This window comes from Ovis aries, chromosome 6 (assembly GCF_016772045.2).
Source record: "Ovis aries strain OAR_USU_Benz2616 breed Rambouillet chromosome 6, ARS-UI_Ramb_v3.0, whole genome shotgun sequence".
Classification (NCBI taxonomy): domain Eukaryota; kingdom Metazoa; phylum Chordata; class Mammalia; order Artiodactyla; family Bovidae; genus Ovis; species Ovis aries.
Window position 1 is genome coordinate 84,803,750 of NC_056059.1, and position 16,500 is coordinate 84,820,249.

General features: G+C 40.0%; 1 protein-coding gene and 1 pseudogene across 1 annotated transcript in view; one reads left to right on the plus strand and one right to left on the minus strand.

Moving 5' to 3' along the window:
• Positions 1–16,500, minus strand: part of LOC101121777 (transmembrane protease serine 11E-like) — a 57,204-nt gene that overhangs the window by 14,334 nt on the left and 26,370 nt on the right. The window contains exons 4-6 of the mRNA XM_027971034.3: positions 15,921–15,988; positions 6,676–6,839; positions 2,558–2,596 (exon numbers count right to left, since the gene is read on the minus strand). Coding sequence (XP_027826835.1) covers positions 2,558–2,596; positions 6,676–6,839; positions 15,921–15,988 — 271 coding nt within the window. The remainder of the gene's footprint in view (positions 1–2,557; positions 2,597–6,675; positions 6,840–15,920; positions 15,989–16,500) is intronic.
• On the plus strand, positions 8,317–9,560 carry LOC105613436 (acidic fibroblast growth factor intracellular-binding protein-like; annotated as a pseudogene).

Consider the following 16,500-nt stretch of genomic DNA (forward strand, 5'->3'; position numbering starts at 1 on the left):
AGAGGATCTTCCTGACATGGGAATCAAATCCAAGTCTCCTGAATCTCCTGCATTGGCAGGTGGGTTCTTCACCCCTGAGCCAACTGTGAAGCCTGTGTATGTATATACATATGTATATATTTATCTCTATATACAACAGACTAGTATATATTAGTACATAAATTATTGTATGTATATATATCTAATATTAGTAATAGAATATTGTTTATAACAGAGTTTCTCAATCTTGGCATTACTGACATTTTCAGATGGATAATTCTTTGTTGTGGGGGTCCATCTTGTGCATCACAGAATGTTTAAAAGGATCCCTGGCCTATACATATTAGATACCAGTATTATCCTTGCCCCCCAACCATCATGATAACCCAAATGCCACAATAGGACGTAGTCACTTGGCGGGGCGGCGGTGGGGGGGGCGGAGGATCAAAATTGCCCCTGTTTGAGAGCTACTGTCTTGTAATTCTGTGTTCATGTGTTAGTCTCATATATCTAGTCTCAGTGAAGTGTAAGCTGCTTTAAGCAAGGATTAAATCACCCATTTTATGTCCCTATTGACTAACATAGCACTAGTACATAACAAGTTCCCAACAAATACTAGTAGGGAAAAGATACGCCATGTAATGGGATTATTCTTTGGTTTTACATTTAGTTAACCCTGTGAATTAACCAACATTCTGAGCTGATGAGTAGTACATTTCATCTTTCAATATAAAGGTATTGTGTAATTCTGTTAAATATCAAATATATTCTCTAAATCATGGTAGGGTATTCTGCCATAGGAGGAAGAAACACTGTGCCTTGAGTCAGTACCTTTAAAATATGGGTGAAGATATTATTTGGGCCTTCAGTAATTTCATCCACCTATACCCCAATCCCGTCACTTCAGTTCAATTCAGTCGCTAGTTGTGTCTGACTCTTTGCAACCCCATGTGCTGCAGCACGACAGGCCTCCCTGTCCGTCACCAACCCCCAGAGTTTACCCAAACTCATGTCCAACAAGTCAGTGATGCCATCCAACCATCTCATCCTCTGTCATCCCCTTCCCCTCACGCCTTTAATCGTTCCCAGCATCAGGGTCCTTTCAAATGAGCCATCTCTTCCCATCAGGTGGCCAAAGTATTGGAGTTTCAGCTTCAACATCAGTCCTTCCAATGAACATTCAGGACTGATTTCCTTTAGGATGAACGGGTTGGATCTCCTTGCAGTCAAAGGGACCCTCAAGAGTCTTCTCCAACACCACAGTTCAAAGCATCAGTTCTTTGGCCCTCAGCTTTCTTTATAGTCCAACTCTCACATCCATATATGACTACTGGAAAAACCATAACCTTGACTAGATGGACCTTTGTTGGCAAAGTAATGTCTCTGCTTTTTAATATGCTATCTAGGTTGGTCATTACTTTCCTTCCAAGGAGTAAATGTCTTTTAATTTCATGGCTGAAGTCATCATCTGCAGTGATTTTGGAGCCCCCCAAAATAAAGTCTGTCACTGTTTCCCCATCTATTTGCCATGAAATGATGGGACCAGATGCCATGATCTTCGTTTTCTGAATGTTGAGCTTTAAGTCAACTTTTTCACTCTCCTCTTTCACCTTCATCAAGAGGCTCTTTAGTTCTTCTTCCCTTTCTGCCAGAAGGGTGGTGTATCTGAATATCTGGGGTTATTGATATTTCTCCCAGCAATCTTGATTCCAGCTTGTGCTTCCTCCAGCCCAGCATTTCTCATGATGTACTCTGCATATAAGTTAAATAAGCAGGGTGACATTATACAGCCTTGACGTACTCCTTTTCCTATTTGAAACCAGTCTGTTGTTCCATGTCCAGTTCTAACTGTTGCTTCCTGACCTGCATACAGATTTCTCAAGACACAGGTCAAGTGGTCTAGTATTCCCATCTCTTTCAGAATTTTCCACAGTTTGTGGTGATCCATACTGTCAAAGGCTTTGGCATAGTCAATAAAGCAGAAATAGATGTTTTTCTGAAACTCTCTTGCTTTTTCGATGATCCAGCGGATGTTGGCAATTTGATCTCTGGTTCCTCTGCCTTTTCTAAAACCAGCTTGAACATCTGGAAGTTCTCAATTCACGTATTGTTGAAGCCTGGCTTGGAGAACCCCAGTCCCATAAGTGTCAGTAATTTTTATAATATGAGTTAATAACATCAAGATTTTATTTAGTGTGGAGTAGCACTAAGTTTCTGCCTTTAGCTGAAAAATGTCGAAGTACAAATTACTTCTATACAATCTTTAGAAAATTTTCATGAGGATATATTGTAGATATCTTCAATCAGAACATTAAGAAATATTTTTGGCTTTTCTTTAACAACTGTACTGCTCACTTCTACTACACATCTGCCACAGGCCCCATACATCCATTTCAAAATCCTCCTAGTTTTCATCCTTTTGCAATAGAAGGTACTTCAGAGGTAAGATAAACACCATGAGATGTGCACAAATCAAACTTTATTCTGATCCCATAATACTGACAAAGTAAACTTAAATAATGTAGAGTTAACTTTTTTCATTCAGGTAATGCAATTTTAATAAATGTGTTAAACTTACAGTTGTTCAGGAAGTTGTCTGTTTCTGTCTTGTTGATTTCTGAAACACACAGAAATGGTCAATAGAATAGGTTCTGCACATCAGAATTTCATAATGCCACTGAGTACTTAAAATACCAAAGGTTGCTCAATTCCATTAAAAAATAGCATCTCTATGATGTAAAACTTTCAAGAAGCAACACAGTTTATCATAGACATAGTATATTCATTTTCTTGGGGAGAAGGGAGATTTGAACAGTTTCTTAAACTTTAGTGTGGCTAAAAGTCACCTAAAGAGCATCTTTATAATGTAAATTCCGTTTCCTTTCCCCAGTAACTCCGAGTTTGTCCTGAAACCCAGGAATCTGAGTTTTATAGCAGGAAATAAGATGTAGGTAGTCCATAGCTTATGAGGGGAAATCCTGTTCTAAATTGCAATATTGATTCCCCAAATGCAATCATATTTTTATTGGCCATTATTTCAGTTTTGTATTATTTTTTTACCAAATTCAAAAGCATAGTTCCATCTATACAACATATCCTAGTGCATGTCCATAGATTAGTTCTCACTCCCATTGAAAAATAATGCTGTCCATTTCTTGGTCTTCTTTTTGCTAAAGTTTTAGAAAGACAACTTGCTCTCAAATTGTCATTCAGCTCTAGCCAGGGGCTCCTTAGCTCAACTATCAGACCCTAATTCTATCCAAATGCTAAACCAACCAATAGTTACATAAAACTCTCAATACTCAAATTTCCTGATTCAGTAGATTTTGAATGAATAAAACTATTTCTTTGAACATGGCAAGATAGGGTTTCTAAAGATTAAAAAATAATAATAATGTTAATTTTTCTAGTATTTAATAGTATTGATTCACAAAAAATCTATTTTCTAGAAAGACTTTTCTGACCTTATTCTGGCTACATTTGGGGAAAATGAAACAATAAGGAAGAAGTCGCCATTTACTCTTAGTAAATATTTAAAAACACCACCACAAGTCTCCCTACTTCAATATTCTGTTCTTTAATTCAAGCTTTTCCTAGAGAAAATCCGGGCTTTGCATGTTGATAATATTACAAAAATAAATAAGGGACTCCAAATGGCGTCATTGTGCTAAGTCCCACATCAATAAGCCAAACTTACCATCTAGCCTAATTGCAGATTCAACCTATTTTATAAATGTGACTTTTAATCAGTGAATCTGGAATAACCTAGTCAGCACTAGTGAAGTAATCTGTCTGCCGACCCCCATCGTCCCCCATATGAAGTTGCCCTTTTCTGACACAATCCACGTTGCCAGAAAACTTCCTTGTCTTGCCTCCCGGCCATTTTGTATAGCTCCTCGGAGTTCCTGTCTGTCCGCTAAGGCAGAGTGCTGCCCAATCCGTAAATCATTAAATAAAGTCAATTAGACCTTTAAATTTACTTCGTTGAATTTCTTTCTTTTTTTTTTACATACTACTGATAAGATTGACTTCATGGATGCATGACGTGTTATCTGCACCAAGTCCTACACTCAGCATGACCTTGCACTTGGTTTAATGCTCACTGTGTTGAAATTCATAATAATTGTATGTCATAATTTGTGTTTGGAAGTGCAGTTTGATAGGATAATTGAGTATGGCATGGGCAGAGGAGATATATACCATGTGTCCATGGATTCATGCTACCCCTTTTGCATGTGTTATTCATGATAGCCTATGAACTAAGAATTCCAATGGACCCATAATGTTCAGCAAACTCAAAATGAGTACAAGACAGTGTTTGATGTCTACCACTATATAAACAGAGGTTACTGACAGCCCCAGGAGGCCAAGTTTTCTATTTGAACCAGAACTTGCTTAGAACACTAAAGAAGTAATGGCATTCAAATAAACACAAATGACTAAGGGACCTACCATACCCTTTCTTGTGCCCATTACTTCTTTGTATTAGCCAAAAGCTTTAGCTGAAAATAATGATATAGAAGGATGTTTTGGTCCTTCCTCACATAAGCTGATGGTAGAGAGCACTGGTAAAACGTGCCTGTATCTAGAAAGGAAATAAATAATGTTGAGCTAGACTTCTCTAGCATTTCTTTGGTTCTGGTAACCAAGATACATGCATGGATAAGCTATGAAATACAGTTGTATAATTTTCATGATTCCAAATAAAAATGAAATGCTTTCGTATTTGCATTTGAAATTGACATTTCACAATATAAAGGTGATCAGCAAAACTCATGCTACTAATTTAAAATTTTGACTTTATCACTTACTGCTGCTGCTGCTGCTAAGTCGCTTCAGTCGTGTTCGACTTTGTGCAACCTCATAGACAGCAGCTCAGCAGGCTCCCCTGTTCCTGGAATTCTCCAGGCAAGAACACTGGAGTGGGTTGCCATTTCCTTCTCCAATGCATGAAAGTGAAAAGTGAAAGGGAAGTCGCTCAGTCATGTCTGACTCTTCACGACCCCATGGACTACAGCCTACCAGACTCCTCCATCCATGGAATTTCCCAGGCAAGAGTACTGGAGTGGGTTGCCATTTCCTTCTCCACTTTTTCATTTAAAATGTCATTAATTAATAGATAAAAATACCATGACAAATCAAGAAAGATCATGAAAGAAAAATCGTATATCTTAGCACCTTTAACAGCACTGTCTAATTGCTTTTCAAAAGAGTCTCAGACTTTCACTTCTCACTGGGCCCCACAAATTACATCCTAATAGCTGGCCCTGACTAGTGGGCTTCCTTTTCTAAGCAAGTAGAGGGACTAACCACCAGGTTTGGTCTCTGGTTACATCTGTCAGCTTTTATATTAGTGCTTTTATTCCTTCTTTCTACTTGTGCTTTATTCTGTAGTTTCTAGTCCTGCCATATCCAATACTTTATTTACCAGCCACATGTGCCTAGTAAGCTCTTGAAATGTGGCTAAACTGAAGTGCATTATAAATATAAAATATACAACTGATTTCAAATCTCATGAAAAATGTTTACATATACTATTTGTATATGTATATGTATTCATAATTACATTATGAATACAATGTATTATAAACTACATTATTATTTCAAGAGTAGACAGTTATATGAACTACTTGTCGAAGTAGTACTACTTTGGATATATTGGGTTAAATGCATAAATTAATTAAATACATTTGACATGTTTACTTTTACTTTCTTAATGTGGCTACCAGAAACTTTAAGGATATACATGTGGCTGGTACACCATTTCTAGAGACTAACACTGTACTGTAGCACATGACTGAGCTTTTAACCAATCTTATATTTCCCCTGAGGGTCTTGTATGTTTTTCACTTTCTATTTATGAGGACCTATCACTGTTTATCTTGTTCCCTTGCCCTGACAAAACCAAAAAATTTAGATTTTTCAAGTTAGTTGTATAATATACCAAAAATAATTTTTGCCAAAAGATAAACGATATACTTTTCATCAGCAAAGGGCCTAAGAGAAGAAGCTGCTGCTGCTAAGTCACTTCAGTATTGTCGAACTCTGTGCAGCCCCATAGACAGCAGCCCACCAGGCTCCCCCATCCCTGGGATTCTCCAGGCAAGAACACTGGAGTGGGTTGCCATTTCCTTCTCCAATGCATGAAAGTGAAAAGTGAAAGTGAAGTCGCTCAGTCATTTCTGACTCTTAGTGACCCCATGGACTACAGCCCACCAGGCTCCTCTGTTCATTGAATTTTCCAGGCAAGAGTACTGGAGTGGGTTGCCATTGCCTTCTCCGAGAGAAGAAGCTAATAAGGTTTATTAATGACGTTTGAATGAAAATAGGTAGATGGCATGAATCTTTCACAAAATCTAAAAATCAGTAGCATATAAGCCATCACACTCAGAACATAAAAGTAAGCAACAAGAAGAGGAATAAATACACAGAGCCACTTTTTCCATTCATTGGATTCTATAGCTAAAGTGTAAGGCTAAACATAGAAAAAGAATCCAGGCTCACGAGTTAATGACAGACTTGCAGGGGAGATGTAAGTTTAAGGTAGTATTAAAATTTTTAAAACTTCATTTGGATTAATTTAGTCCCAAAGAAGTATTCTGTTGGTGGCAAGACATAACAAAAACTTTTAAAGATTAGTGCCCAAGACCAAAGTTATTCTATGCAAGAGAATTGAATTCGAAGAAATAAACTTACTTTTAATTTCAACTGAATCAGGGTCTAATTTAGGGGGTCCTACAGCATCTTGCAGCTTTTCATGTAAAACACGTTGTATTTTTTTATTGATGGTTTCAGGGTCCTCAGTAGAAGGAAATCTAAAAATCAGCAGCATATGAGCCAACACTCCACGTTCCTCTTGACTGTGGACCAAAAAAGAGAAAAAAAGAGAGAAATACAGTTTTAAAAGGTTAAGTTCCAAATAAGATTTATGGCAATATCATACTCTATTTTTTCTTTATAACTCATTTGAAACACAAACACAGAAAACAAATCTGTAAATGCAATTTTAAAAGATCTAATTTGTTTTCTTCTATATTTCTCATGCTGGGAAAGATGGAGGGCAGAAGGAGAAAGGGGTGGCAGAGGATGAGATGGTTGGATGGCATCATGACTCAGCAGACATGAGTCTGAGCAAACTCTAGGAGATAGTGAAGGACAGGGAAAGCCGGCATGCTACAGTCCATGGAGTCACAAAGAGTCAGATATGACTTAGGGACTGAATAACAACAACAATATTCCTATTGTTTGTTGCATTCAAGACTCCCATCTCAGCCTTTCAGCTAGTAGCCTATGATCTTCCTTACCACCACAGGATCTATCTAAATACTTGCGATATTAACATCAAAAGACAATTTTCTTGTCAACCATTCAAAATTATCAAATAAAATGTATGGTAAGTAAGAAACCAACTCTGGCTTTGTCTTTCAGGATTAATTAAATCCAGTAATTTCTCCCAAGTAATCTTCAGGCTCTTCTAAACAACTCTTAATCCTAAAGATGTTAGAAAGCTTGACCAAGTTGTCTTGACTTCATGTGGTTTTATTTCCACAATAGAGTGTTAATGAGCCTTAGCATTATTTGAATGAATTACTACTTTGGAACCACGCTTGACTACTCTTTCTCATTCTCAGTCTATACTCTACCCCTTCTTTCACAATCACAACCAGTTGCCCCTCAGCCTGGGTGCAATAGGCTGCCACTGTGCTGGGCCCTGAGGAGGGTGAGTCCAGGTGCATGGATACTTTAAGAGACATACAGTTTTGTAGATCTCAGCACTTGACTCCTGTTCATTTTCAGAGTTAGATGTTTTGAAGGCTTGTCTCTAGGTACAGGTCCTAAAAGTTGAGCTGCCTGATTTGGGGTTCAAACTTTTCACTCATCAGGGAGAATCTCTGGGTTTGAGATTTTTTCCTGGTATGGCAAAATAGGATTTATGGCAAGATTGTGTCCCAGCCTCTCCAACCTGCTTCAATGTGACTTTCTTCTCATTTGCCCAATGTGCAGTAGTTACTCAGTCAACTTGGGTTTTTTTTGTTTGTTTGTTTTTTAAGAGAAAATTGTTTCTTCTGTATCTGTAGATTCAGGGAGTCTATGGGAAGAGGTAAGTTTTTTCTTCCTGCTTCACCATCTCGAACCAGAACCCCAAAGAATTTTACTCCTCACCCATATGTTGCATCAACTCCTGTGCTCCCAAACTGTAGGTAGGAATACAAACTAGAATCTCATTTTTGCAAGGTGATTTATCTGTTATAAATTTGATTATCCATCCTCTCTGATGCAATATTTCTACTCTTAGAAGTTTAATCTTCAAAATACACTCTTTTGATGCAAGGAGATATGTATACATACAGCATCTTAACTTTATCTTTAAATCAAAAAAATATTGTAACAACCCAAGTGCCCATCAAAAGGGCAAAGGCTAAATCAATCTTGACATACACTTGCAGTGAAAAACTATATAGCCAGCTAAATCTATATGCAGTCACTGAAAATATTAAAAGTAAATTACTAACAAGATGTGTTGGGCAGCCGTGTGCAGGCCAAAGGGTCCTTCCTCCTACTGGGGCTCTTGGCATTGCTGTGACCAGCAAGCTGGACATCTTCATGGGGAACATGACCGTCATCAACCAGGATGTGTATCACCTCTGGCTGGATGGTGATTTGGTGAGCAACGTGGTGGCCCTGAGGGTGTGCTTGCTGGGGAATCCTGAAGCAGCCCGGGGCCACAGCAGCAATGCTCCAGAGCGACACCATGGACCACTATGGTAATTTCCATGTGCTTGAGCACCTGCTCCATGCACCACCAAAACTGCGGCACCAGCTCATCTTCCAGATCCCACCCTCTCGACAGGCACTGTTCATCTAGAGGGACTCTGCCTCTAACCAGGCCTTCATGCGGGAGGCGCTGGGCAAGAATCTGTCCAAGGGCACCAAGAAACACCTGGATGACATAGGCACCAAAACTGGTATCACCCTCAAGAGCTACTGGAGACAGTCTGATAACTTTAAGCGAGTCTTCAAGGTGGTAGAGGAAATGAAGGCTCCCTGGTCGACAACACCCAGCAGCACTTCCTCCTGTTTGAGCGACTGGCCAGGGACTATGCAGCTATTGCCTTCTTTGCCAACAATTGCTCTGGGACAGGGAAGGAAAAAACTGCAGTCCCTAAGCTTTTGGGATTTTGCCTTCTGTGCTGAGTTCATGATCCCGAACTGGACCCTCGGAGTTGGGTGGATGACAATGATGTGGACTTAGAGAAGGAGAGTCTCCAGGACTTGAAGGAGAGTCTCCAGGACTTGAAGGAGATCAAAGTGCCCTCTTTTTGAAGATGGAAGCCAGGTCCTGGAGGCTGGTAAATGTGGCCTCCAAGCTGACCCACAATAAGGATGTCAGAGACCTGTTTGTGGACCTTGTGGAGAAGTTCATGGAACCCTGTGGCCCAGACCACTGGCCACTGAATGATTAATCAGTATTGGGCATTGGTCCACGCCCTGGATGACTCCCAGCACCAGGCCCTCTGGGAGGGCTACATGGACACCCTCCCACCCTCCTTGGCTGCCTCCTGTGTCTCTATCATGACTGAGGCCCCCGCCACACACTGACAATAAAGTTGCCATGACTTTGGGGGTGGGGGGGAAAGATGTGTTATTTCTGGGCATGAAACTATCAAAGAAGGGACTTTTGCTTTCTGTTTTTTTGTAATCTTGTGTTATTTGAATTGTATACAATTTTGTATCACTTTTGTAATCTGGAAAAATAGAGCTTTAAAGGGATCATTGTTATATATCTCATCCCCCTTTTCACTGCCATAGCACCCCTATACATCCATTACTTACTCTTTTCTTCTTTCCCATAAACTACTCATCTACTGGCTGGCTGATAGAGACAAAAACAAAACCTCCCTCTACCCTAGCTATATGATTTACCTCACACCTTCATATCACAGAAAACCTTCTTGAATGGGTAAATTACATTCTACCTCACATTTACTTCATTGCAGTCTACTTCCTCCCCTTCTGTTCAACTGAGTCATTTCTGTACTGGAACACTAATGACTTCCTCATTGACATTTCCTGTGGATTCTTTCTAGTCATATTACTCGGTCTCTCGGGAATCTTGTCAATGCTGACCACTCCCTCACTAAAGCTTTCTGTTATTAGCTTCAGTGGTGCCTCTCTCGATTCTTTGTTTTGTCTGCTCCTTCCCTGTCTATTTCCTAGTTTGCTATTTTTCTTCTATTTCCTTAAATATGTCACTCCTCAAGTTTTCTTCATGATCCTTTTTTTCTTACATTACCCCTTTTCTGAGAAATTTTGTTGACACCCACATTTTCTAATACTCTGAGTTGATGTTGAGCAAATTTATGTCTTCAACTCAGTTTTCATTTCCTCCTTTATGTCAGACTCATATTTCAGGCTCATAGGATCACTTAGTATCTCAAATCAATATCTCTAAGACTGACTGTATCTTTCCAACAAATTGGCACACCTTCATATTATGGTAACAGAAGAAAGAATAATGAATAGAAAGATTTCTGGGATGAAAGGGCAAACAAATTAGAAAGTGATTCAGGAGATAGAATTGATTGTTGTTTTTCAGTTGCTCAGTCATGTTGGACTCTTTGCAACCCCATGGACTGCATCACACCTGGCTTTCCCACCCTTCACCACCTCCCAGAGTTTGCTCAGGCTTATGTCCATCAAGTTGGTGATGCTATCCAACCATCTTGTCCTCTGTCATTCCCTTCTCCTCCTGCCTTCAATCTTTCTCAGCATCAGAGTCTTTGCCAGTAAGTCAGCTCTTTGCATTAGGTGGCCAAAGTATTGGAGCTTCAGCTTCAGCATCAGTCTTTCCATTGAATAATCAGGGTTGATTTCCTTTAGGATTGACTGGTTGATCTCCTTGCTGTCCAAAGAGAATCTCAAGATTCTTCTCTACTGGTACAATTCAAAGGCATCAATTCTTCAGCACTCAACCTTTTTTATTATCCAGTTCTCACATCCATACATGACTACTGGAAAAACCATAACATTGACTATATGAACCTTTGTAGGCATAGTAATGTCTCTGCTTTTTAATACACTGTCTAGGTTTGTCTTTGCTTTAGTTGCAAGGAGCAATAGTTCTTCTCCAGTAGCATATTGGACACCTACTGACCTGAGAGCTTCATCTTACACTGTTATGTCTTTTCGCCTTTTCATACTGTTCATGGGGTTCTCGAGGCAAGAATGCTGAAGTGGTTTGCCATTCCCTTCTCCAGTAGGCCACATTTTATCAGAAATCTCCACCGGGACCCACCCATCTTGGGTGGCCCTACGTGTCATGACTCATGGTTTCATTGAGTTAGGAAAGGTTGTGATCCATGATTGAGGTCTTCATTCTGTCTTCCCTCTGATGGATAAGATGCTTGTGCAAGCTTCTTGATGGGAGGGACTGGCTGTGGGGAAAACTGGGTCTTGTCCTGGTGGGCAAGGCTACGCTCACTAAGTCTTTAATCCAATTTTCTGCTGATAGTTGAGGCTGTGTAATGGCAGAAATGAAATTGAAAGAAGCTTACACCTTGAAAGAAAAGCTATGACAAACCTAGACAGTATATTAAAAAGCAAAGATATTACCTTGCCGACAAAATTCGGTAGGGTCAAAGCTATGATTTTCCCAGTAGTCATGTATGGATATGAGAATTGGACAATAAAGAATGCTGAGCATCAAAGAATTGTTGCTTTTGAACTGTGGTGTTGGAGAAGACTCTTGAGAGTCCCTTGGACTGCAAGGAGATCCAACCAGTCAATCCTAAAGGCAATCAGTCCTGAATATTCATTGGAAGAACCGATTCTGAAGCTGAAGCTCCAATCTTTTGGTCAGCTGATGCAAAGAGCTGATTCATTGGAAAAGACCCTGATTCTGAAGGAGATCAACCCTGGCATTTCTTTGGAAGGAATGATGCTAAAGCTGCAATTCCAGTACTTTGGCCACCTCATGTGAAGAGTTGACTCATTGGAAAAGACTCTGATGCTGGGAGGGATTGGGGGCAGGAGGAGAAGGGGAAGACCGAGGATGAGATGGCTGGATGGCATCACAGACTCGATGGACGTGAGTCTGAGTGAACTCCAGGAGATGGTGATGGACAGAGAGGCCTGGCGTGCTGCGATCATGGGGTCTCAAAGAGTTGGACACGACTGAGCAACTGAACTGAACTGAACTGGGAAAGATTGAATGTAGAAGGAGAAGTGGACAACAGAAGATGTGATGGTTGGATGGCATCACCGACTAGATGAACGTGAATTTGAGCAAGCTCCAGGAGTGGCTGAAGGACAGGGAAGCCTGGTGTGCTGCAGTTTGTGCGGTCACAAAGAGTTGAACACAACTGAACGACTGAACTGAACTGAACTCTACTGAATGGCAGTAATGGTGATCTCCTTCAAAATGACTTATGCCAGCATGCCAAGCCTCCCAGAACTGTTGTAGTCAGTTCCCTTGACCCCTCGACAGGCCACTGTTGACCCGGCCACTGTTGACCCACACCTTCTCTGGAGACTCCCAAGCACACACAGGCAAGTCTGACTCATTCTCTTATGATGTCACTACTCATTTCTCCTGGGTCCTGGTGCACACAGGGTTTTATTTGTGTTCTCCAAAAGTCTCTGCTTCCCCAGTCCTGTAGAACTGGTAGAACTTAGTTATTCATGAAGTTCAAGGGGCCCAGAAAAGAGAGGAGCATGGATGACTTCCAGGTCTCTTATTAGCACAATTAGGTTTTTCTTGAGTTTGAGAATTTTCTGTGAAACACCCACATGGAAGTGTGCATGGGCAAGCATATAGTTCTAGAACCAGGACAAAAATTTAGACTGGAAATAGAAACTTGAATTTTCATAGCCTAAGAAACCATGATGTGGGTGAATGAAGTCCCCTTGAGAGAATGAAAATTTGATAACTGGAGAAGCAGATACAGATCCAAGAAAAAGGAATATTTTGAACATCAAAGAGTATGGAATTTTCAAGAGAAAGTGGGAAACTAAATAATAGGCTGATGAGCAACTTGGAGCTTTTGTCATTGAAATAATGTTGGAAATAGCAGCTATTTTATTCTGGAAATTACAAATAATTTGTATGAAGATAATACATTATTTTAAGATCTTCATATAGTATTTTGCTTTAAATGTTATGCCTTGGATTCTATTTATTGATGGTTGATGAAATTGAAGAAAGTGGAGAAAATCACTAGACCATTCAGGTATGACCTAAATCAAATCCCTTGTGACTATACAGCAGAAGTGAGCAATAGATTCAAGGGACTAGATTTGATATACAGAGTGCCTGATGAACTATGGACGGAGGTTCCTGACACTGTACAGGAGACAGGAATCAAGACTACCCCCAAGAAAAAGAAATGCAGAAAGCACAATGGCTGTCTGAGGAGGCCTTACAAATAGCTGTGAAAAAAAGGGAAGTGAAAAGGAAAGGAGAAAAGGAAGCATATAAGCATCTGAATGCAGAGTTCCAAAGAATAGCAAGGAGAGATAAGAAAGCCTTCCTCAGCAATCAATGCAAAGAAATAGAGGAAAACAACAGAATGGGAAAGACTAGAGATCTCTTCAAGAAAATTAGAGATACCAAGGGAACATTTCATGCAAAGATGGGCTCAATAAAGGACAGAAATGGTAGGGACCTAACAGAAGCAGACGATATTAAGAAGAGGTGGCAAGAATACACGGAAGAACTGTCCAAAAAAGATCTTCACGACCCAGATAATCACGATGGTGTGATCACGCACTTAAAGCCAGATATCCTGGAATGTGAAGTCAAGTGGGCCTTAGAAAGCATCGCTACGAACAAAGCTAGTGGAGGTGATGGAATTCCAGTTGAGCTATTTCAAATCCTGAAAGATGATGCTGTGAAAGTGCTGCACTCAATATGCCAGCACATTTGGAAAACTCAGCAGTGGCCACAGGAATGGAAAAGGTCAGTTTTCATTCCAATCCCAAAGAAAGGCAATGCCAAGGAATGCTCAAACTACCACACAATTGCACTCATCTCACATGCTAGTAAAGTGATGCTCAAAATTCTCCAAGCCAGGCTTTAGCAATACGTGAACCATGAAATTCCAGATGTTCAAGCTGGTTTTAGAAAAGGCAGAGGAACCAGAGATCAAATTGCCAACATTCACTGGATCATCGAAAAAGCAAGAAAGTTCCAAAAACACATCTATTTCTGCTTTATTGACTATGCCAAAGCCTTTGACTGTGTGGATCACAAAAACTGTGGAAAATTCTGAAAGAGATGGGAATACAGACCACCTGACCTGCCTCTTGAGAAACCTATATGCAGGTCAGGAAGCAACAGTTAGAGCTGGACATGGAACAACAGACTGGTTCCAAAAAGGAAAAGGAGTACGTCAAGGCTGTATATTGTCACCCTCCTTATTTGACTTATATGAATAGTGCATCATGAGAAACTCTGGGCTGGAAGAAACACAAGCTGGAATCAAGATTGCTGGGAGAAATATAAATAACCTCAGATATGCAGATGACACCACCTTATTGCAGAAAGGGAAGAAGAACTAAAGAGCCTCTTGATGAAAGTGAAGGAGGAGAGTGAAAAAGTTGGCTTAAACCTCAACATTCAGAAAACTAAGATCATGGCATCCAGTCCCATCACTGCATGGCAAATGGATGGGGAAACAGTGGAAACAGTACCAGACTTTATATTTCTGGGCTCCAAAGTCACTGTAGATGGTGATTGAAGCCATGAAATTAAAAGACATTTACTCCTTGGAAGGAAAGTTATGACCAACCTAGACAGCATATTGAAAAGCAGAGACATTACTTTGTCAACAAAGGTCCATCTAGTCAAGGCTGTGGTTTTTCCAGTAGGCATATATGGATGTGATAGTTGGACTATAAAGAGAACTGAGCACTGAAGAATTGATGCTTTTGAACTGTGGTATTGGAGAAGACTTTTGAAAGTCCCTTGGGCTGCAACAAGATCCAACTACTCCATCCTAAAGGAAATCAGTCCTGAATATTCATTGGAAGGACTGATATTGAAGCTGAAACTCCGATACTTTGGCCACCTGATGCGAGGAGCTGACTCATTGGAAAATACCCTGATACTGGGAAAGATTGAGGGCAGGAGGAGAATGGGAAGACAGAGGATGAGATGGTTGGATGGCATCACTGACTCAATGGACATGGGTTTGGGTAGACTCCGGGAGTTGATGATGGACAGGAAGGCCTGGCATGCTGCGATTCCTGGGGTCACAAGAAGTCAGACACAACTGAGTGAATGAACTGAACTGAACTGAGGAACAGATCTGAGATCTTAAATATTTATAGCAAAGGAAAAAAAAAAAAAAAACCAGATGAGTGGAATGAAGGGAAAGAAATATGGTAGGAAGGAGTACCAAGAAGAGAAAATAAAAAAACTCCTCTACTACACTATTTTACATAGAATGCTTATTTGTTATTAAACCAAGAGATGTGGCTTAGGTCCCTATTTGTTCTAACTAGTTTCCAGAAAACAACCAAGTCAAAAAACCAAATTTTATAATATAGCCACTGATAACACTTAGAATATGCCTGCAGTACAGAGACCTGGGTTTGATCCCTGGTTTGGGAAGATCTGCTGGAGACAGGAAAGGTTACCCACTCCAGTATTCTGGCCTGGAGAATTCCGTGAACTATACAAACCATGGCTGTTGCAAAGAGTCAGACACAACTGAGAGCCTTTCACTTTCATTTTTCCTCAAAATCGTCTTGCAAATTCTTTCTTTTGGATTTAAAGAATGTGTAAGGCACGTTGTAACCCACGACTTAACACAGAACAGATACAACATTAATCTGTTAAATTATATCACATATGAACAATTCAAACTATTTTTTACTGACCAGATTAACAGCTTTAGCTTCAAATTATAATCAGAAGTCAGTATTTTAGATCTACATACCTGAACTTGATAATGTGAGACTTGACAAATTTTCCCCTCAATGAAGATTTATGAAATGCATTTTTTACCTGTTCCAAAAATATTCAAAATATGTCAGCAAGGATAATTTTCTAAAATTCTGCAAACTTATTCAAAGCTTAAAACATTTTTTAAAAACAAAACACACTGACCAACATTTCACAGTTGCTGAACTTGAGGAATACTTTTCATACTCTGTTCAGTGATTTCCACTGAACTCTGCCTTAAGAATTATATGAGCTGGGGAACCATAGGAGGCGGGCTAGGAGTGATGTCTGCTGTGCTACACTCGGAAAGAGATAAAAGAGAGTAAACAGGCTGAGTTTTGAAAAGCAAGAGAAGTATTCACACTATGAGATAGAGACTTTTGCTGTAGGTGGACAAAGGAAATGAAAAAAACTGTGGCAGGTGGTAGGTCATAAATTCAATCCATGGCCACACAATCCTGAACACACTGGGTCTCATCTGATCTCAGAAGCAGAGTTAGGCTTGGTTAGTACTTGGAAGAGATAATGAATGTGAGAATGAATGCATAATGGTGTCACATGGTTCTCAAACCTAG